The sequence below is a fragment of the Daktulosphaira vitifoliae genome, unplaced genomic scaffold (assembly GCF_025091365.1).
Source record: "Daktulosphaira vitifoliae isolate Bord-2020 unplaced genomic scaffold, ASM2509136v1 Scaffold_2, whole genome shotgun sequence".
NCBI lineage: Eukaryota > Metazoa > Arthropoda > Insecta > Hemiptera > Phylloxeridae > Daktulosphaira > Daktulosphaira vitifoliae.
This window is the reverse complement of record NW_026099573.1, coordinates 13,153,411-13,177,128: the sequence shown is the minus strand read 5'-3', so window position 1 is coordinate 13,177,128 and position 23,718 is coordinate 13,153,411. Positions and strand designations below refer to the sequence as shown.

The 23,718-nt window shown below is 25.3% G+C and overlaps 1 protein-coding gene across 3 annotated transcripts in view; it reads right to left on the bottom strand.

The window, feature by feature from the left end:
* Positions 1-1,909: 1,909 nt before the first annotated feature.
* Positions 1,910-23,718, bottom strand: part of LOC126899388 (chromodomain-helicase-DNA-binding protein 7) — a 34,702-nt gene continuing 12,893 nt past the window's right edge. Inside the window, exons 12-40 of one of the 3 annotated variants that reach the window (XM_050674267.1) lie at positions 22,927-23,054; positions 22,668-22,856; positions 22,370-22,601; positions 22,044-22,286; positions 21,783-21,939; positions 21,516-21,723; positions 21,261-21,456; positions 19,907-20,120; positions 19,544-19,785; positions 19,336-19,483; positions 18,615-18,753; positions 18,455-18,542; positions 18,256-18,364; positions 17,814-17,973; positions 17,661-17,750; positions 17,395-17,568; positions 16,555-16,825; positions 16,090-16,167; positions 9,570-9,712; positions 9,353-9,495; positions 9,081-9,288; positions 7,877-9,008; positions 6,883-7,180; positions 6,708-6,813; positions 6,459-6,644; positions 6,017-6,230; positions 5,627-5,950; positions 5,242-5,562; positions 1,910-3,960 (exon numbers count right to left, since the gene is read on the bottom strand). In XM_050674267.1, the coding sequence (XP_050530224.1) occupies positions 2,263-3,960; positions 5,242-5,562; positions 5,627-5,950; positions 6,017-6,230; positions 6,459-6,644; positions 6,708-6,813; positions 6,883-7,180; positions 7,877-9,008; positions 9,081-9,288; positions 9,353-9,495; positions 9,570-9,712; positions 16,090-16,167; positions 16,555-16,825; positions 17,395-17,568; positions 17,661-17,750; positions 17,814-17,973; positions 18,256-18,364; positions 18,455-18,542; positions 18,615-18,753; positions 19,336-19,483; positions 19,544-19,785; positions 19,907-20,120; positions 21,261-21,456; positions 21,516-21,723; positions 21,783-21,939; positions 22,044-22,286; positions 22,370-22,601; positions 22,668-22,856; positions 22,927-23,054 (7,839 nt within the window). In that variant the 3' untranslated portion in view covers positions 1,910-2,262. Of the gene's footprint in view, positions 3,961-5,241; positions 5,563-5,626; positions 5,951-6,016; positions 6,231-6,458; positions 6,645-6,707; positions 6,814-6,882; positions 7,181-7,876; positions 9,009-9,080; positions 9,289-9,352; positions 9,496-9,569; positions 9,713-13,554; positions 13,675-16,089; positions 16,168-16,554; positions 16,826-17,394; positions 17,569-17,660; positions 17,751-17,813; positions 17,974-18,255; positions 18,365-18,454; positions 18,543-18,614; positions 18,754-19,335; positions 19,484-19,543; positions 19,786-19,906; positions 20,121-21,260; positions 21,457-21,515; positions 21,724-21,782; positions 21,940-22,043; positions 22,287-22,369; positions 22,602-22,667; positions 22,857-22,926; positions 23,055-23,718 lie in introns of all 3 variants that reach the window. The other 2 variants (XM_050674266.1, XM_050674269.1) reach the window with 2 other exon arrangements.

Here is a 23,718-nt window from a genome sequence, read left to right as displayed (position 1 = left end):
ACCAGGTGGTTATACTTTCCGTCCAACTTAAGAGTTTCTTATGCGATTGATAACATCCAGCCATCTGACTTCAATTGTTTTCGATCGTAGTCCCTCGTCCGTCACATACCCCTTTTAAATCACTCCACTTCCCTTCAACTCAAGGTCTGTCCACTGGAATATACAAACTACTAATAACAATCCTACCCTGTATGTAAATTGTAATATGTAATAAAGAGTGATTATATGTTCCTCGGTGGTTATTTATATAAAAATGGAAATAATAAATAAAAAACAATTTTGAAAAACAATTTTTATTTTGTACAAGTAAAAAAACGTTACAAAGAAATCGACTGTAAACAGTTTATAGTATCTAGGTACTTATATCAGCCTTAAATATGGACATATTAATTTATATAATACAACAACTTTAAAAGTAAAGGCAAGTATTTTATTTATTAATTTTAATAAACTAAATTTATTTAATTAATAGAGATTATTGAAGAAAACAATAGTAATTTAAGTAAAGTTACTTAATCTTTTTGGATGTAATGTTTAAATTTACTTAAGATGCAAATGCTAAACAAATAATTAATTTTAGATGCACTAAAAAAAAAATTAATTAATTTTTGTTTAATGCAAGTCATTTGAAATTATGTCAATGGATTATTATTTTTGGATTAAAATAACAGTTTTTATCTGGAACTATGAATTTGAATTGTAATGATAATTACATAAATATATACGTCTAAAAAAACTGATGATTCTAAAAATAATAAAACATGACAAATAACTATAATTCTTACCTTTACTTCTTGTATCAGTTATAAACAAAACATTTCTAAGGAAGAATATCGAATTTTAACATTTTAATAAGAATATTAATTTAAAAAATATTTGTTATTAATCCAAAAATGAAATCTGTTAAACAAAAATATATTTATAATACAATATAAGTACCTTAAAGCCGATTAATATGTTTATAAATATTTGTGATGTTTATTACTATATTCCATTTTACCATTTTAATAAATATATATACATTTCACAAACAGTTACATGTGTTGCAAATAAATTTGCAATTACACCTATAAAATAATACTATTAAAGTATATTCATTTAACTAAAATTGTATTTTATACAAACTGATTTTGTTCAGGTATAATATTCATCCACACTCATCCAAAGAAAACGGATAAACTATCAAAAAATATTATAGCTTATGTACAAAGATACAAAAAATGAATTATTATTTTAAAATAATATTACTATAAACTACATTTTTACCTATTAAAATTTATTAATTTAATGTATGCACAATATTTATAGAGCAATATACAATATATATACAAACATAGGTTACATGTAAAAATACATCATTAGATATTGAGAGTATGGACTATACAATAAAATAAAAAAACAAAAGTGACTCAATGAAATAGGAGTCACATAATGACTAAAAATTACTAACAAGGATCAGGTAATCAATAAATAAACAGTATACACGTATGAATAAAAACTTGTTACATTTCATGTGCGTATTTATTTACTTGCAAAAGATGCTTTATAAATGAGCAAAATTTAAAAATAAGTTATTAAAATTTTCATTTAATTGAGAAGGAAATTATGTTTGTTGATTAGATTGGAATATCAAATCAATTTTTTTCTTTAGTTTTAACACAAATTTTGTAAAATAAGCATACAAAATGATTATAATACACCTTAATAATAATTTTAAGTCAATTTAAATGAAAATACACTATCACAGTTGTGTAAAAAAAAAATCACTTAAACAAAATAAAAAATAAAAACCAAAGATAATTTTCTTAAAACAATTTTTTTTTTTTTTAATAATAATTTATAATAGTAATAAAAATAACACGTTTTTAGAGAGCAATGAAGGTTATTTACAATAATACTAAATATCTCATATTTATGTTTATAATTATACAATAGCTGCATTATTCATTTTTAAATAAATAGATTACTGTAAAAAAAATTATTATTTTCTATAAAAATGTTTCAAATATTAAATTTGAGCTTTAGTCATAAATATTAAGATAAAATGAAAATCTATTTAAAAACTTAAACATCAATCTAGTAAAGAAAATTTTCTTAAAATTCTATATTATTAATAATACTTTAAGAACAAATTTTTGTAAAAAATAAACAATAAAAAAAAATATATGTTAAAAATGCTAAACTAGCACATTACATACTAGGAATGGTTTTATAATTTATATATAATATTACAAATGGTATTCACAATAAAATAGATAAGACTTATGAAACTGAAGGAGATGGTGATCGAGAATGAGATTTTGATCTTCCAGAATATTTACCAGTATTACTACGGAGATTTTTGCGTTCTACATTCTCATCATTCAAAGACTTTTTAACTCTACTTTTTTTGCTTTTTTTGTTATTTTCATTTTTCTCGTCATTATCATCAGGTGTATTAGATTTTTGGTTGGTCATATCAATACTGTCATCAATTTTATCCACTTGAGAATCACATTCTAATTCAGATTTGAATTGAGATGCAGCTAAATTTTCAACTTTTTCTTTGTGTTTTTCTGGAGATTTAGCTTTTGCCATATTTGACAAATCAATGCCTGGCTCCGAAGAACTTTCTTTATTTCCTGTAGATTTTGTTGTTACCGTGTGTGGAACTGGTATTGTAATAGGAGATATCATATCTTTAGTACGTTTACTGGGTCTTTCTAAAGATGAACTTTGTTCAGCAGGTCTTTTTAATGATTTTTCAATCACTTCCATAGATGGAAAACTAAACTTTTTATCATCAGGTAATGAACGAGCAAATAATTCTGGCGAAGCTTTAGTTAGATTTTCTAGAGCTTCTCTCATTTCTTGTTCTCTAGTTTTTTTAGAATCACTACTACTAGCTAATGCTCCAGCTGCTAACATATTAAAAGGAGGCATACTTGACATAAGTGATCGTAAATTATCAACATCTCGAGAATTTCGATTTTTTGACATGTCAGTGTGAGCTAAATTGCGACTAGCCCTGGTTAAATTTTCCAGTAAATCAGCTGGACTAGGAGTTGATGAGGGCAGATGGTGCGTGCTAGTCCTTGGTTGTCTTTGGCTAGAAGAAGTTACAGTACTGGCATTTAGATTTTGACTACGACTACTTGAAGTTTTATGTCGCGATAGTCCTTGAGAAGTGTTTGGTGATGAAACATTTAAACTACCATTTAATAATGACAGACTATCATAAGCAGAAGACATAGCTCCCGGTTGCAGTGTAAATGGATTTAATCCACCTAATCCTAATGGTGAATACAACATACTAGGATTAGGAAAGAAAAATGGTAATGATCCTGATAAGCTAGATGGTACATTAGTTGATGATGATGATGATGAAGGGGTATTTTTGGCGTTTGATTCAGATTTTCTAGACTTTGAATTTTTAGAGTTTGTTTGTTGGCTTTGGGATGAGAGAGAACCATCATTCATATTAGATGGATCTAAACCTGCAAGTCCAGGCAAACCTAAGCCAGCAAGATTTGCAAACAATGAATTTGTCAAATTCATATTACCTAAGCCTCCCATACCTCCTAAAGCACCAATATTTGAAAGACCACTAAATGGCATCAATAAGGGATTATTTTTAGGATCGAAATTTCCCATTGATAAACTAGATAGGAGGGTTGATGGATTTATTCCACTAAGTCCAGCAGATGCTAATGATGGAAAAGACAAATTAGGAGCCATAGATGTAGAAGGTGAATTGTTAGAGATGGATTGACCTGAAGCACTAGTGTGTTCTCCGGTTTGCATAGGTGGCCTTCCAGGTCCTTTTTTGCGATCTGCTTGTGGTAATCTTTTTTGTAAATCATGTGTTAAATTTCCTCGCTCTTTAACTAAATCAGCCCACTTAGGGTCAACATCATAAGAGGGATTTTCCAGCAGCCACTGACCTATTCTTTTTAATTGAGGAGCTTTTGTTCCTGTTAACTGTTCAAACAATTGAAAAAAATATATTTATACGTTTCAGTAGTTCCAATTTATTTTAATTTTTTTTTAGGTAAAAAAAATATTAATAATAGAAATCTGAGACAAATGTGTATATCTCAGATTTCTAATAAATTTTAGTTATTAAACTAAATTATCAGGATAATTTTTTAAAAGTACCTTAAACATTTTATAAATTAGATTTAATTTTTATTTAATCAGTTAACAATTATCAAATAAACAAATTATAATTAATTAATTTATTAATTATATGAATTACTAAAATTTTATTTGTTTAGCCCAGTTAATAAATTTAATTATTCGAGAGATTAGTTTAGTTTTCTATTTCATAATTCTAACAAAAATAAACTCATTTCAATATAATTATTTTTATCCTTTAATTTATATTTTATTGATGTAGCACAAAAATTAAATTATCAAATTCAATTAGATCTAAATTAATAATATCTAATGTTTAATTATAAAAAAGACACACTTTTATGATAAATTGCATTTTTTGTTGTTACATCGATTGTTCTAAAAAGAATGAGATTAAATTTCTTAACAAAATTTTTTTTTAATCCAAGAAAAAATAAATATAATTACATTTAAAAGTAAAATCAATTGGATAAATTGCATCACTCTCCTCATTTTCTACTTTTAATACTATTAAGAATTTTCATGGGAACTGTTTAAGGTGTACTTCTAGAAGTTGTGTTATGTCATATGATACTACAGTTTAAAATTAGTTTGTTGAACAAATTTACTGAGTCACAGAATAGTTGAAATAGGGTATAGTTAAATATATATTTTTTTATTTAAATATACTTTTTATTTTTATTTATTTAAACTACAGTAGTGAGATTGATAAAATAAAGGGAACATTGCATGTGATATAATGTGATCAACATTTTAAAGTAAAGTAATCAAGTGTTACTTCATAACTAGTAGAAGTATTACTTACTAATAAGTTGTAATAAGCCACATAATAGTCATATAAAAAATAATAACTAATAATTTAGTACGGCGATTTTGTTATTCAAATAGAATATTTTAAAAACGCCGAGAGGTATACTAAATATGTTTCATTGTGTTTCTCAAAAACGTATTGAATATGATATTAAACTGCTTGTAGACTTGTTTTTGATATTTTATAACCTAATATAATCACTCAAACAAAAGATAATATTCAATTAAAACTAAATCTCATTCTTTTTTGACATCCTTTGTATATGCTCCATTTTCACTTTTTCAAAATTACAATAATACTGATAATTTTATTACCTTTTTTCCAGTTGTTCTATTAATAACCGATACATTTTCTTCTCCAGTTAATTTTTTCCAATCTAATAATGTTGGATCTACTCGTGGTCTTCGTCTTCTAGGCGCTGATAAAAAATCTGCAGACATTTGCTGATCTGTCATTAATGCATTTTGTTCAGCAAGCCACTTGTTCACTTTAGCTTCTTGGGAAAATGTAGATGCATTTAATTTTCCGGAATACTCTGCAGTACTTTTAGCCATACTATCCATCATAGCTTCATACATTTTTCTTTGGCTTTGCGAAACTGAAGAAGCTCCTGAAGATTGGGACATTTTCAAAACCTGGAATATCGATAATATATATTTATAAATAAACATTTCTTGAATACATATATGTTGATCCTACTTGTTGTTGTTGAGCAAGTTGTTGTTGTAAAGTTGTATGTTGTTTCAATAAGTTGGATTGTTGTTCATGTACTTGTGATGACAAAAATGCTGCAAGTGGATCTAACTTGCTAGACTGTCTATGAGCAGAACCTAATTGTTGAGATAAGCTTTGTTGTGTTTTACTTGATGATGTGGAATAATTATGTGAAGGTGATGATGTTGAATGTTTCTTTTGCTCTGTTGATGATGATTGTTGTTCTTTAGCAGCAGATAAACCAAAAACAATTTCATCCAACTTACGTCGTTTCATTTCCTTTCCAACAACCGGCTGTTCTTCCGAAGTCTAAAAAACAATTAAATTTGTTAAGCACAAATATTAGTAAAATTATTGATTTTATCAATAGCTTACTTTAGATGATGAGCTTCGCACACAGTTTTTCTTTTGCATTAATTTATTCAACATGTCATCTAATTTACTTTTTGGGGGTGTACTTAAGTTAGAGGACTGAGTAACATTTTGAGAAGATTTATTTTTAAATGGCATAGAAAAATCCTGAACTTCATTAACAGAAGAAATTCTAGGTCCAGAACTTAAATCCATACATCCTATTTGAGGTATACTTCTAAAAAATTAAAAAATATATATTTATTGAAAAATTATAAAGATCACAAATTTTCATAGTTAGTTTAAGTCATGATAATAATTAATATATTAAAATACTAGACACTAAAATGTATTTTTTCAAATAAATTAAATTAATAATAATAATAAAAAAAAAATCATTAGTTTCTTATTTTAACTGTACATTAAAGCTACTTTGATTTAAACTATTATTTAATATTGTTTTTACCCAGAAGATAAATCAATAGGTCCTGTAGATTGGGGTGGAGTAGCAGCAGAAGCAACAGTAGTAGGTGTTTTTGGAGCATTTGAAAATTTAAGATCATACGCCATGCTTAATAATCTTGATGATGAGTTATGTGACTGTTGATGAGCAGGTGGAGGTTGAATATGTGAAGGGACTGGAGTTGATCGCCTAATGACATAAATTATTTTTAAAAACTTATAAAATTAGGTGTATTATTTTTCCATAATATACCTTGAGTCTTCAGAAAGAGATTCATCAGTTTGGTCCCACATAGGAGCAGAGTGTTTAGTTGGATGTGCAGGAATTGAATTTGTATTGAGTAATGCATGAAGTTTAGCTGCAATAAAAAAAAAAAAATGTTAATATTCTTTATAATTTTATTCTATTAAAAATTGAATTTTCAAACCTCTCTCTGTTTCCACATCAATAGCAATATGTCTTTTTCTTTTTAAGTTAACATTTGAATGGGCTATCATAATATTACTTCTTAGTGAAGAATGATCATTATGAATTTCAGAAATGCCTAAATGGTCATTTACTTGCCCTAATTCTCTTTTATTAGTTCCATTGTCAGAATCATCGATTCCCATTCCACAAATACCACTAGGATTTTGGGCATATGCTGAAAACTTTTTACTTACAGGCCACTCTCCTGTTTCAACACACTCAACTATGTGTTGCAAACGAACAACTAAAGCATGTTCCTGTAATAAAATTATATATATATATTATAATAAATTATAAGGGTATAAAAAGAACAAACATAATTAATTTTTTTATACCCCTAATTAAAAATTAAATATACCCTGAAATATTATATTTTTTTAAAGTTTGCAATACATAGTATGATTAAAACTTGATAATAATCTTTTATTTCCATTTTTTTATAAGCATTTTTTAAAAATGATACAGCAATTATTGAGAAGGAGAAAATTTAAATCTTAATATTATTTAAAGAAGAATATATTAAACGAGAATAAGATAAAAAAAGTAGTTACCTTATATAAAAGTTAATCGGTTAAAATTATAATCATACCATAAGATGTTCTTAACTCTTAAAAAGTGTGTAAAAGTTTAAAAAATAAAGAACCTTTACTATTAACTCAATCTTAGAATAATTTTTAAAAAGTAAATAATTTAGTTTAATTAAATTTCTATAATGGCAAAATTTGATAAAGATATTACTAAAAGCTTACTTTCATTAATATTTTATTAATCTAACAATAATTGTTTTTAGTGGAAATATAAAGACAAGTTTGAATTCAAAAAAAATTATAAGTAGGGTCATTCTAAATACTCAAAGTGCTTAAATTACACATCCATTTAAAGCTCTTTTTCAGCAAGTGTTAATTATACAATATAATAATATTGAGCATAATTAAATAATTCCAATTAATTACTTTAGGCCATTTAATGGGGTTTTGATAACTAGTTGCTAGAAGATGAGCAATAGTTTGATCAATTTGTTGCAAAGGTTTGTGAACTGGTAATTTGTCTATAGCTGAAATATCTTTGTGCATGACTTCTAGTTCTGGAAACATAGCTTTAAGCCTGTCTACACTTTCTACTGATGCTGAAACGTCCTTAGATTTAATTGAATCATCATTAGGTGTAATACTAGATGTACTGTTAGCTTGAATGAATGTGTTATCTATTTCTTTTTCTTCAGTTTCAGGAGTAATTGTTTCTTCTTTGGGTTCTAAAGTTTTTGTTGAACTCAGGTTTAATTCATCTGTTGAAGTTTCTCCCTTTAATTCTTTTTCTTCAACATTACTTTGAACATCATTTTGAACTGCACTGCTAAAATCTGTATCAGTTTGAACTGCATCATTTTCTTGGACAACTTTATTATCTTCTTCTAATAATTCATCTTTTGCCTTTTTATTATCATCTTCATTAAATGACATAGAAATTGTTTCTTTTTCTTTTATTTCTTCAATACTATTGACTGTATCTGACTTGATGTCACCTGAACCAAAATTTTTTTCTAGTTCTATATCAACATTCATAGGTTCATCATGATTTTCAACTTTATTTTCGGTTTCTTTTATAATACTAATATTTGTACATTGGTCTTCAATATTAACAATAGTCACGTCATTGTTTAATGAATCAGTATTATTCTCAACCTTAGTATTTTCAACTTCTATTTTTGTTTCGTTTTCAACTGTTATAGATTCAGCAGGTTGAGGAGTCACTTTATCGTTAATATCTAATTTGAGAGTTTCTTCTTTAGAGATATCTGATTCAAGTGCATTCTTCTTTGTAGCTTTGTCTTTAATTAATTGTTCTTCAGATAATTCTATTTTAACTTCTAATTCAATAGACTCTTCTTTAGGTAATTTAGGTACACTTAAATCTGTTTTGGCATTATCTAACTTGTTTGTCTCAGATTTAATAGATTTATTTGTTTGTATTATTTCAGTATTAAATGATCCAGTAACTGCAGAAAGTAAGTTTTTCTGAACAATTTCTCTGAAAGATAACTCTGGATCATTAAGGATATAAAAATCTGTTCTTCCAAGACCATGCCTAAAAAATATATTGTACATAAGGACGTTGTTATAAAAAATCATTGATATAAAGTAGAAAATAAGGGTTTACTTGGCAACTCCAACCAATAAATCTTTATCATGTTTCCCTGGTTGCCACCAATCTGGTACATCAGCAGAAACTTGACAAGATTTTAGGCGTTCATCTAAATGAGGATGATTTAATGTTTCTTCACGTATCTTTACAATTAGATTTATACGTTCAAGAGCTCGACGAGCTCTTTCTTCATTAATTAATTCCATTGGAAAATCACACAGTTCTGAAAAGTAATCAAAGTTGAATTATTCAGAAAAATTATTAAGAAAAAAAATATATAAACTTACCCTCTTCTTTTGTTAGTGGTTGGCCACACAACCGCTTACACATAGCATAAAATGAACGAAAATACTCAGTTAACGTATCATCATATTTTTTTTCAAGTTTTGCAACATTTTTAAATTTGGTCCAATTATAACTTTTTGATACTCTAGAAAAAAAAAATAATATATTAATAATAATACTTATGTACTTTAAATAAATAAATAAAAATATTAATGTCACCTATCATAATCTACACCATAAGTAGTTACAGCTCTATAAAATTCTTGCTCTTCCTTTCGGGTCCATTTTTTCTGACTGATTTCTAAACGTTGGCGTTCTCGCTCTCTAACAAACTGTTCATATTTTTCTCTTCTTTCCACTTTCTATTGAACATAAAGTCAAATTACAGTTGATTTATTAAATTAATCATAAATATTAGTAAAATGATAACTTAAAGTGAGAAAAATTACAAATAATAATTTAATAAAATATATAGCTCTCTTAAATTAAGACCACTGAAATATATTTACAAATTCTAGTACAAAATAGAAAATTATTTCATGCTCTCGTGCTTCAGGTTAATAATTAATTATGAATTATGAATTCAATATATAGCAAGTGAAAATGTAGCAGACAAATAATATAGTAGATATTAATTTATTTGAAAACATAGTAATTTGATATGAATCATATATACATTTGTGATATGTATATTAAAAAAAATTATTTTAAATTTTATTGTTTAAAAAGTGTGTTCTACTTGGTGACAAAATATTCAAATTTTAATTTGTGTCTGCCTCTGTTGCAAGAGTTTGGCCGATTCTTTATAGATTATAACTATTTTAGAAAACGTCTGAATAAGACTCTACACCTAATGGCTCCCAGTAAATATCAAGTCCACTATGGACCAGGCTTAGAACGTGGTAAAACCCTAGTTGGAACTCCAAAGAATCCCGTTTTTGGTCCATGTCTTGCATTGGAAAAAGGTGTGCAAAGCATTGTCTAACTCTCTTAGGCAGTTAAACAGTCATTAGCCACACATTGGTACATCTAATTTACGAATTCTGTGAAGATACTTGTTAAAGCAGCTGTGACCAGACATAAGTTGCATGAGACAAAAAATCATCTTACTATATCATATCAATCTGCTTATCAAAACACTTATGTCCAATGAAAAAATTTCCATAAAGGATAATAATTTTTAATTGCACCACAAATATTAAAAAGAGCTTGGGTTTTATTTAAGAATGTAATTAATATTTTTTTAGGAAACAATAATAGTAAAAATTAAGCAGCCATTGTTAACTGTCTACTAAAAACTATCGTACTTTGGGTTGTAATATTTAACTGTATTATCTATATTTCCATTTGGATAAATACTTAGTTAATTTTGATAACGTTAATGAAAACAAGAGGAAAGATTTTATCAGGATATAAACCAAATGATATGTTACATCGAAAAGTTGTAGAAATTTTTTCACAAAATTGTCAACATGATTATTATTATGAATTCCTATTTTGTAGTAATCCTCTCTTTAAATTAGTTAAATAATTTTAACAAATAATGAATGTAAATAAATAAAATTTAATTAAATCACCATGTTTAATGTAAAAAATTAATGTCAATTCGTGAAACAGATTAACTTATTTTTATTAATTTAAATATAACTATGATGGAAAAATAATTATAACAATTATTACAAAATTATGTTATAATAATACAAAATTTTCGATAATTATACATGTTTTTTCAATTAACAGCAATTATGTTAGTTTTTAATTACCTATTAAGACAAACAATAATAGTATTAAAATACTTATAAAATTGCCTATTGGATATAAATTCATAACTGGAAGTTGCACAAAAAAAAGTGAAAAGTTCAAATTAATTATTTGATTAATAAGTGATATAATCAAGTTTAAATGTTTAGGTTTGACTTGTTGAGCAGTCTCAAATTTAATAAAAATGTTTTATAAAACAATTAAAACACAAATTTTCAAATTTTCAAGAAAACTTTTTTTTTATTTTAAGCATGAAATTATTACTTAATTAGTTATTTTAATTATAAATTTTTGCTATCTATATAAAAGGTTTTTTTTTTAGTCAAAAGGAAGAATAAATTCGGACTATCTATCATAAATTACAAAAAAAAAAATCTATTTTTAATATTTTATATTACTAAAAAACATAAATACCACATAACTCTGTTATTGCTATTCATGCACAAACGGACCAATATCATAAAGCGGATTAAGTTCATATACAATTCATAAGAATGATTTAAACAAAATTTTGAATTGGTCGATAAACAGTTTTGTAGTATTACTTTTAGAGATATTAGCATTGAAAGATTTAGAAACGAGCAGGGTGGTAGTTTTTAGCATTGCTTTTATATTACTATGATATACAGATAGGAATTCTACAATGTTGCAAATACCTATCAACTCTATAACTAAAAACTACATTAACTTAAAAATTATAATGATAAATAATTGAACCCCATTTCATTTTCAAGAGTTACTTCTATTATCTACTCTTAAAAATCATTTTTTCTCACAAATTAATATTTGATATGGTTTATAAAAATAAATCAAATTTTAAATTGTAAATTTTTATGAAAAAAAAAAAAAAAAAAAAAAATTAATGAAAATATGAGAATTCATAAAAAATTTACTGTATTTTTTTTTGTTATTTTAAATTCCTCAGGAAAATGTTTTATTTTACTTCAGTACTAAACTAAATAATTTATTAACCACAATTACTAAACACTAGTTTAACTTATTAAACCATAGTTATTTATTAAATTATTTAGTTAAGTTAAAGGCTGACCCCAAAGTAGTTGGGATTAAGGTGAAAAAAAGAAAGTTAAATTGTTAAACTAATTTTGGAAAATATGAATACTTATCTTTTATAAAATAATGAAATATGTAAAAATATTGTATTGTATGATAAAAATTAAAAGACAGATTTTTAATTTTTTTGTAATTGTATATAATATAATTATATTGTAAAATATAATTCATGTTCATTAAATTCTTTAATAATTCTTAGAATTGTTAAAAGCATGTGTCTATGTTGCTTTGCTTTATACATATAACCCATGACGCACATTTATTTTTTTACTTAATCATCATAAAAAAGCATTGAAATGCAACACTTAAGTTATAATTTTGATATTAAATTATTATTAACTCTTTATGAACATTTTTAGTCAATTTTTATAGGTCTATAAAAATTAATTAACTTTTCTGTAATATAAATATATGTAAGCATCAATATGATATTTTCAACACAATTCTATGATAAAGTAAGTTCTATATACTTTATATTATTAAAATTACTATGTCAAATTAAAATTCGGAAAAAAAGGTTTTCTTAAAATGGATAGCTTTATCAAATAAATTTTTTTATGAGATCATCGATTAATATAATAATAAAGTAAATTTTAAAATCTATATAAAATTATCATTTGATAAATAACTAGTTTTTGGTAGTTTTATTCTAATAGCATTAATTTTATAAGCATGATATATAACATTAATTCATATTCCTAACTTGTTTAATTTTTTAAACATACATAACATAAACAATCAAAACAAAAATTAATTTACAAAATATTTGAGGTATTTTATAATTTTATATTTTATTGAGATAAATATTTATTATTCATATTGGTTAGATTTTATATTAAAATAGGTGTTAAAAAAAGCATTTATTTCTAAAACCCATCATAGCTCAATAATTACTTAAAAAAAAAAACACAAGCTTCATGCAATTAAAAATAAGCAATTCAAATAAGAAGTCTAAAATCTATTAAAATAACATTCTATAAGAGAACCTTGCTATATAATAAGCATTAGATAATAAATATAAAGTCATTGTTTTTTATTAAGTATTTTTTATATAATATATTTTAATAATGATTCAATATTTTAAAACTAATAAAAATGATAAATTCAAAAGCTATTCAATAAATTTTCTTTTTTTTTTGTTAATAAACCATTAATAACAGTTAGATATAATGGGTTATTTATAAAGATTTCTTCTATTTAATTTAAAAAAAATATATGTATTCATTTTGTATATTACCAAGTTATTTTAAAAATTTGATAATCAGTTATAAGCAAGAGTTGTATTTAAGATCATTTCTTATTAAATTTGCTAATGTTAGTGCAATCCATCATTTACTTTGACCAAATAATTTTGTTTAACTCTCATACGAACCCAAAGATACATGGCAAGTTGTTGCCAGTCCCATCCGGGCTGTCCCGTACCAAGGAGGCTGGCAACGTCTCCTGATAACTGGGTTGTACCTGACGTTGCCGCGCACGTTGATTCTCCTAGCTACAAACACACAAACATCCATGCAACTAAACATAATCTACATCAACAAAACTACAATAATATTATATTTTTATGACTAAATTTAACATAAAAAATAATATTATTTATAGCAAATATTCAAAAACAACTACACAGAAAATCCATATATTAAAAAATTTCATTCATTATTTAGTAACTAATACTGATGTAAAAATTGTTTAAATAATAATAGTGTTTAGCAGCTGCCTACGATGTGTGTAAAAGCTATATATAAATATGCCAACATTTTAAATAAGTATTTACAGTGTAGGAATAATCAATTCACAACTATATAACTACTAATTTCAAAATTACATCTACTGTAAACACATAAAAAACTTCTCCTTAAATTTCAAAGCTAAGAAAAGCTAGTGGTATGTACACTGTACATTAATTGGTTTGATTTAATTTATTTATAAGATGTTGTTATAATATATAATCTAATCTGAATTATATGGAAATAAAAAGATAAGATTTTAGAGACATCAAAATACTTGGTATATATTCATTCTAGTGAATTAATTAAAACAAAACTTTACAATAAATTAATAAATATATTTCTAACAAACTATAGCTAAGCAATGCTTTAGTCATAATAGGAATATTTTTTAAAAGAACTAATGAATAATTTATACATTTAGAAAAATATCGGACAATTTAAATTAAAATATCAAATATTAATAACAACTCTATATGTTTTTTTAAGTTTAAATTTTAACTATTTAGCTACAATTTGGATTATTAGAATAAAACCCAAATAATTTGAAGTATTTAAAATTAGTTATTAAAATTATTCTCTCTAAATAGTTCGATAATTTAGCCAAAATGTAATATTTATTTTAAACACTGCTATTACTTTGTCTTTTTAAAAGTGAATAATTCAAATTCTTGGTTCATTGATCTATAATATTACTTTATGTTTATAGTTATGCTGATACACTATTTATGTCAAATATAAATTTCAGTCAGAATATTTTAAACTAGATCAAACAGCATCACTTAAAAAGTTTAAATTTACATATTAACCAAAATGAAAAATTAAAAAAATTAATTTTTAATTAAAATTATAATAGTACACCTAGACTTGTAAATAAACATAAAATATTATAAATATGTTACTCTTTAGATTCATAGTAATAACTATTATGAATTTTTACCATAAAAATACTTCTACAATTTAATACTTTGAAAATATTTCTATACTATGTAAAATGTGAATGAAAATAAATAAATATAATCAAATATATGACAAAATTAGACTTTTAACAAAAACAACATTGTGTAATCTGATCACTTTTAAAGGGATATCAATAGATAGTTATTTATTCTGTGATATAACAAAATATTTCATTGGCATTTTATGAACCTTAGCATAATTATGCACATCTTTAAATGAACAATATAATAAAACTATCATTTTGAAAAATACACTGAACTATATATTTTACTTCTATTATTTTTCACAGTAGAAATGTTAAATTAAAAAATAAAGTATTTGGCATAATTACACATTGATGATGATAATAACAAATTATTATCAATAAATCTTGGCAATGTAATTAATACACTTGCTTAGAGCTCACAAACATAGATAAAATGTAAAAACAGATAGGTTTTTTTATTACAAAGAAATAAAAAAGTTCTTGCAAAAATATTTTTCCATTGGACCCTCACAATATCTAGCACTAGTACTGTTGACAATACATTATAATACAAACAATAGTAACATACGAATACAGAAAAGTATTCTTCAGACAAAAAATAATTAAAAATTTAAGTTTGATAAAGATAACTGATTTTTGAAAAATGTTAATTCAAACTTTAAATATTATAAAAATACTAGGAAATAATATAAATAATTGATTACTTTGTTTATTGTAAAATTGATTAACATATAAGGTATACTTGTCATATGTATATTTTACCAAACAAAGCTATATTTTTAATAATGAAAAGAGTAAAAATAAATTACAATGAAAAGTTTTGGGAGGAATCAAAGATAAAGTGACAAAGTAGAAGGAACTAATCAGAAAATTGTACTTATTATAGAAAACGTTAAAAGACCTAAAAAACTAAATATTTATTTAAAAAAATAATCATGTAAGGGAACTACAGTGGATCTACTTTCTATCAACAAAAAAATATAAATAATATACCAAAAAATAATAATAAATAATAATGAAAACTGAACGAATAAAATAAATAAAATGATGCATACTAAACAAGTAAATAATTTGGGATAATTGGTGAAAGAACAATTCAATCCATGGAATATTGCAAAAAATGATTTAATAATATTAATCTATGCGTCATGCTTAAATGATTGGTTTAAAATAATAATGAAAACAAAAACAAATGATATTGGATATATTCATAAGACACACATAAAAAAATTACCGGCAATAACTGTGATGAATTGATGGAATCCATATAAGATCTCGGTGATCCGAGATCATATTTAAACATGGTCACATCCTGCATAGAAACAAATACCAATTTTGGAGTTCCAGAGTTCAAATATAAATTACAAAATATATCATACCTATTCTAACCTATGTATAGATGATTTATTTATTTTATATTAAAATGCATTAGATTTATAGAATTTTAATAGTTCACATTAAAAGCATTAGATAATTTATGAATAATTAAACATAGAATAAATTGTTATAGAACTAGTATGGTAAATATTAATTAATAATTATTCTGTTTGTAGTAAATATTAGAAATTTTAAATAGGATAGAATAGTGCCTAGATCCAAATGATGTATTACTATGTAAAATAATACATAATGTCAAAATATAATCATAATATATAAAATTGTCACTCAAAAATATTTAATTTCATTAAGTAACACTTACCTTAGCTTTTTGAACCATTTTTAATTCTTCTTTTTTGAAGTTTCTCTGGCATGTCGATATGAGACGTCTTACTCTATTATTTAGATCACCAATTGAAGGCCAAATATTTTCTTCTGTAGGAGGTGCAAGAGTTGATGTTGCTGTAATATTATTAGTATTTTCTTCAGTAGCTAAAGGCGTGGAAGGTTCAGATGTTACATCATCAGAATTTAGAGGTTGTTCAGAAACATCTTGTTCATTTATTTTTGTTATATTTGCTTCTTTCTCTTCGCTAAAATTAATAATTGAAAAAAAAAATTAAACTAAAAGTATTACAAATTTTATTCAGATAGATAAATAAATTATGATTTAGCACAAAAATTAGAGATCTCTAAAATTATTATGGTTTTTAATTTGTTAAAACTTTTATTTCCATGAAAAATATTTATAATTTAAGTTTCTTGTTTCATTGAATAAAAGTATATTTTTCTGTTATATTTTAAACAAATATTAAACTAAGTATTTTGATTATGAAAACTATATTAATATATATTTAACAATCAGATTTTATAAATTCTACTTATTATGATTATTTTCATGTTGAATATTGGAGATAGAACCTTCTTAAATAAAAATAATTGTATATGATATATAGAGGGGGTTCGTAAAAAAATGTTCAATGCTTATACTTAAAATAAAAAAGTACAATTAAATATTTTAACTGTTTAAAATTATATATGTCAATATGAATAAAAGAGAACTATTAAAAAATTATTAATAATTAGTTGACTGCAGTTACTACATTATAATATAGGATTTTTACTTAATTGTAAAAATTACTCTAAGTTTTGTAATACTCACAGTGTAGTTGATGATCCACATTTAGAAAGAAAACTTAAAGCTGGATCATTTCTCATTTGATTATAGTTTTCAAATCCATGCTTATAAATACCAATTAATAATGAACGATCAGCATCTCTATCCCACCAAGGAGCTGGAGGTAAATCACATATAGGTGTGTTTATTGGTAATTTACTAAAAATTTGAAATAAAAGACATTAGTTTTTAACCATAATTATAGAAAACTTATTACATAATAGGAAATTGATAATGATTTAAATACTAACCTAATATGAATACCTTCAATAACTTGATGAGCTAAATCACCAACTATATCACTTTTAATATAGTATAGCATACGAATTCTTATTAGTACTCTGTAAATATAGTAAATAAATATCATTATAAATTTATCATTTATACTTTAAAAAAGTATATACTTATTAGCATGGCGACTCAGATGTTTACGATAATTGCTATCTAAAAATATATCTCCATCGTATTTAGAATTTCTACTCCAATGCTCTTCATCAATTAATTGAGGCGTGTTTAAATCTTTCTGCTTAGGTTTCTTCTTTTTTGATCCTCGAAAACTTTGTCCTATAATTGAAATATTTTTTTAGTTTAGAGAATGTAAATTATTAATAACACATAATCAACGAATTATCAAAATCTAAAGAAATTGATGATATTCAAATTTTAAAATATATATATATATATATAAATTTTTATTTTCAAAACTAAGACACAATTTAACAAGTTTATTTTTAGTTTCAATAAAAAATAGTTCTAGTAATAATTGAGGTCAATAAATAATTTATAACTAAATATTGTTAAATTTAGACAGAGATTATAAATTACATCTGAATGTTTAATCCTTACCACTATGTGTAGGAGAGTCTTCAACTGATGTATTGTCCGGTGTTATTAGATCCCATATAAAGGACCGTATTTTTTCATCCCCTCTATAAAATCTCAAACAGTACAAAATCTAATAACATTAACAAATAAAGTTTAAATTAACTTGATATATAAGTTTATAAATAAAAAGGTTTAATTTGTTATTTTTAACAACACTCACAATAATACGTGCCAAGTCTTCTACATCATTTTCTTTCCATCCATCACGAAAGTCATTATGTTCAATTATTTCTGACCAACGACTCCAGCTTTAAAAAATAAATGAAGATATATATTTATAAATGAATTGAACACACATTTATATTATAAAATATACTAACCCATATGTCAAAACTCCTCGTTCAACTTTAAAACATTCACTTCTAGTCCAACAACCATAAAGAACTTCACCTTCTTTAGGAATATAATCAGGAGGTAAAAATTTATTTCTTAAATTTTTACTTTTTCTAGTTCTTCGTCCTGTAAATTTTAATCAAGCCAAAAGTTGATAACATGGATAATTACACAATAATTAACAAGATATACAAAAATGAATTACATTACAGAGGCAATGTTATAAAAATGCAGAAACAATATCTTGCTCACATAATAAGTGTTTAATAGAAAATCAGAATTATACCAGAATCTATTTCTCAATTATGTAATATAAAATTATGATAATACACAGAGTGATTGATTTATTGTTGATCACTAAATCATGTTATCGAAGAGTTGTTATCAATAAGTTATTTTTTAGTTGGATAATTTTCTATTATATGAACTAGTTAAATATATATGTTTTTGTTTAAAAATATAAAGTTGGTACCTTTATTAGGGACAAGTGAAAAAATACTTCTTCAATAAGCCCAAAAACATGAAATTTTTCAAAATTATTATTTTAAAAGAAATCTACAGGCCCATAATAAAATTAGCAAATATTTTGGAAGAAGAAAGGTATTTTGAAAGCTTATTAACATACTTATTAACATTATACAAAATCTGTATTAGTAACTAAAAATTAAGCCAACTTAACTAAATTAAACATAAGTTAATTATTTTTACCTCGTCCACGTCCCAAACCAAGACTATTGTCAACATCACTGTCTGCAGATCCAGAAGTTTCGAGATCTGACATATCCATAACAGCTTCATCATGTCCATATCGCTTAATTTGAGTTCGCCGTCTTGGTTCTGATATTACTAATTCATTCTAAAATAAAATTTCAATATTTAAAAAATATATAGACATAATTGAATTTTACAAATTTACTTGATCTCCTCTATCAGAAGTGTCAATATCAGCTTTTCTGGCCCATTTTTTCCAAAAATCAGGATCATCAATATCAATATCTTGACGTATACCACTTGATGCAAAACTTGCTTTAGAAAATGTTGATCCTTTTTCACTTTCCAATGTAATAACTTGAGTTCTTCTTGAAAGAATTTGATCAATATCTTCTTCACAAAATTTATCACCAGCATTATCTTCCTCCATGACTGCACCATAAGCACCTAACACAATTAAAGGTTTAACTCCAGTATAATAGTAAATCTTGCTATGCAGAAGCAAACAATTAAATCTAGTTAAGAGGGAGACAAAAGTGATTAGCAGTAGTAACAATTAACAATATACCTTTTTTTAATAAGTCTTCTATTTCTTTTTTTGAAAGTTGTTTATTATTTATATCTTTTCCTTGTGATGTGTTCATGCTTTGTAGAAGAGCTTTGTCTAATCCCAATTTCAAAGATGCTTTGTTAAACATTTCTCTTTCATATGTATTTCGGCACAATAGTCTATAAACTTTCACCATTTTTTGCTGTCCAATTCTATGACAACGCGCTTGGGCCTATAACAATATTTTGCTTAATATACAAAAACACTTATGAGTTAAGTATCCTTTTTATAAATAAATATTAGCTAATATTTTAGAGACCCGAAGAGGTACATTAATATAATAGAAGATATGTATGATGGCACTTGTACCAGGGTAAAAAGCGTAGGAGGAGTAACAGAAGGTTTTCGGGTAAGAGCAATAGTGCACCAAGGTTCTGCTTTAAGCTCTTACTTATTCTCTAAAGTGATGGATGAAATTACTAGAGAAATACAAGGAGAGATGCCGTGGTGCATGTTGTTTGCTGACGATATAGCGTTAATACGAGAAAATAGGGAGGAAATTAATCAAAGGCTAGAGGTGTAGAAATCAGCTCTCGAAGAAAAGGGTTTAAGAATAAGTAGGAGTAAAACAGAGTATACAGAGTATAAAGAGTAAGAGTTTGACAGATTGGAGAGGTGGAAAGTTTTAAGTATTTAGGATCAGTTGATCAATAGAGCAGTGGTATTGACGAGGATGTAAGACACAGGATTAAATGCGGGTGGTTTAAGTGGAGAGAAGCGTCTGGCGATTTATGTGATAAAAGAATTTCAATGAGGCTGAAAGGTAAATTCTACAAAACTGTAGTGGGCCAGCTATGATTGGGTAGTTGATAAGAATGTAGAGCAGAGAATGAGTGTAGCAGAGATAAGAATGCTTAGATGGATGAGTGGAATGACTAGAGAAGATAGGTTAAGGAATGAACATATAAGAGGGAGTATAGGTGTAACGTCAATTGTGGATAAGATGAGAGAAAATAGACTTAGATGGTTTGGTCATGTTATGAGAAGAGAAGAATCGGAAGCCGTAAGAACAGTTGTAGAAATTAATGTTAAAGGAAGAAGAGGTAGAGGAACACCAAAAAAGAGGTAGAGAGATGTTATTAAATGCGATATGAGGACAGCTGATGTGGGAGATTGTGTCAAGTGGAAGTGGAAGTGGCCAACCCTAAGTAGTTGGGATTACGGAGAGGCAAAGGAAGAAATATTAGCTAATGTTTTTTATTATATATTAATTAATAATAATGATAAATCATTGCTTAAATATATCAAGATAGTATAACAAATAACGGAACTTTATTTAATATTTTTTTAATATACTGTGCATTGAACAAACCTGAAGGTCATTTTGAGGATTCCAGTCACTATCATAGATTATTACAGTGTCAGCTGCTGTCAAATTAATACCTAAACCACCAGCTTTAGTACAAAGTAAAAATACAAATCTATCAGAATCAGGTTTACTAAATCTATCTATAGCAGCTTGACGCAAGTTTCCTCGAATCCTACCATCTAATCTTTCAAAAGGATATCTAACAAAAGTACAACATTTATTAGAAAAAAAAAAAAAAAAATTTGACAAATTACTTACTTTCTGTATACAAGGTAATCTTCAATAATGTCTAAACAGCGAACCATCTGACTAAATATTAATACCCTATGACCATTATCTTTAAGTTTAGGAAGCAGTTTATCAATTAAAACCATTTTACCAGAAGAATGAATTAGAGCTTTATAATAAACATCTGGATCATCACCATTTATATTACGATAATCGTATTGAATTTGGTCTTCAGCTCCTGCACGAGTAAGATTTATGTTATAATATAAGCTAAACTATTGATTTATTAATTTTTACCATTTAATAAATAAGGATGAATACAACATTTTCTTAACTCCATCATTGTGTTCATTAAATTTGGTACATTAGCAGAAGTTGTACCTTTAGATAGAAATGAAAAATTTTTCTCTAAGATTCCTCTGTAGTACTTTTTTTGAATATTAGTCAATTCAACCTATATTTTGCATTAAAAAAATATAATAATTAAAAATTTAAACGGTTAAAAATTAATAATTTTATATATATATATATATTTTTTTTTTTTTTGCAAAATAATACCTCAACAACAGTTTCTTCTTTAGGAGCAATTGATTTTTCTACATCTTCTTTTAGACGTCTCAACATCATTGGTTTTAATAATAGTTGAAGCTTCTGTACTTCAGTTTCAGATTTCAGAGAACCAAACTCTTGAAGAAATTCATCACAACTTGAAAATTGAGTAGGTTCAAGGAAATTTAACAAAGAAAATAATTCATTAACATTGTTCTGCAGTGGTGTACCTGATAATAGAACCCTATGTTCCTAGAGAAAAAAAAACAAAACATAAATATATAATGAAACAATAACACTCAGTCATTAAATTGAATTAGTAATGCACGTCTTACAAGATTTAATGCACGCAAGCCTTCAAGCAGTTTACAATTTCTGTTTTTGAGCCTATGTGCTTCATCAATAACACAAAGTCTCCAGTGTATGTCTTTAAGGTCCATGCAGTCAGATATAATAGTTTCAAATGTTGTTATGAGTACATCAAACTTGGTAATTTCTTTAATAATAGCCCCTTTATCATTACGATAATACATTTCATATTGTTGTAACATATTTCTGCTATGAGATCTGATAAAAAATTAATAATAATTATTAATTATATACCATTTTTAGTACCATTTTTTTTATACTTACGATCCATGATAAACAATAACATTCAATTCAGTCCATCCTTCAAATTCTCTTTGCCAATTAGGAATTGTTGATAATGGCGCAATAACTAAGAAAGGACCTTTAATACCATACTCATAGACAGCATTTATGAAAGTTAAAGACTGAATAGTTTTACCAAGACCCATTTCATCAGCCAAAATACAATTACGCCTAAACAATTATAGAAATTATTAATTTAATTAATTAAAACTTTAAAGTCCATTTAACATTTTTTACTTACCCATTATACCATGAGAAAAGTAACCAATTAAGACCCTCTAGCTGATATTCTCTAAGAGTATTATTACCTTTATAAACAGGTGATTTTTCTAATTTCATCCATTCACTAGGGGAGGGTCTCTTTTTAGGCTATAAAAATAAATACATAACAATTTAATTTAAAAATAAAATACTTCAACATAAATAAAAAATAAGCCAAAAATAACTATATTATCATATAGATATTTATTGTTGTATTAACCACTTAAATTAAAATAAAAATTATCTTAATTAATCATAATAGTTGTTAAGTTATTTATAACATTTAACATGTTACATTTTCAAAAAAAAAGGATAGAATTAATATTTATAGAACATTTAAAGCTATTTTAATGTTAAACACATGTTTATTATATTTAAAATGCAAGATATAGCAGCAGTTAATGAATTTGTAAAAATATATTCAACAATATTTTTAATTGTTAATATTTATTGGACTACGTAAGTTGTACAGAACCTTATAATAAAAATCAATGGGAGGAGATTAAGAGTTTAATCTCAATAGTCATTAACATACTCTTTTTGATACTTTTGTAATGCTTTCATTATAAATATTTTATATTTTGGACATTTACTAGATGGTAAGTTATTGAGCATAATAAAATAAACGGAGTATTATTCTAAAATAAGTTCAATATTTAAAATAGACTTAATAACAAAAAAGCCAAATAAAACTTTTTTATTGTTTTTAACATTTTAAAATAATGATTTTTAGCCTTTTTCTTACAAATTTTTTCTTATTAGCGATTAACAT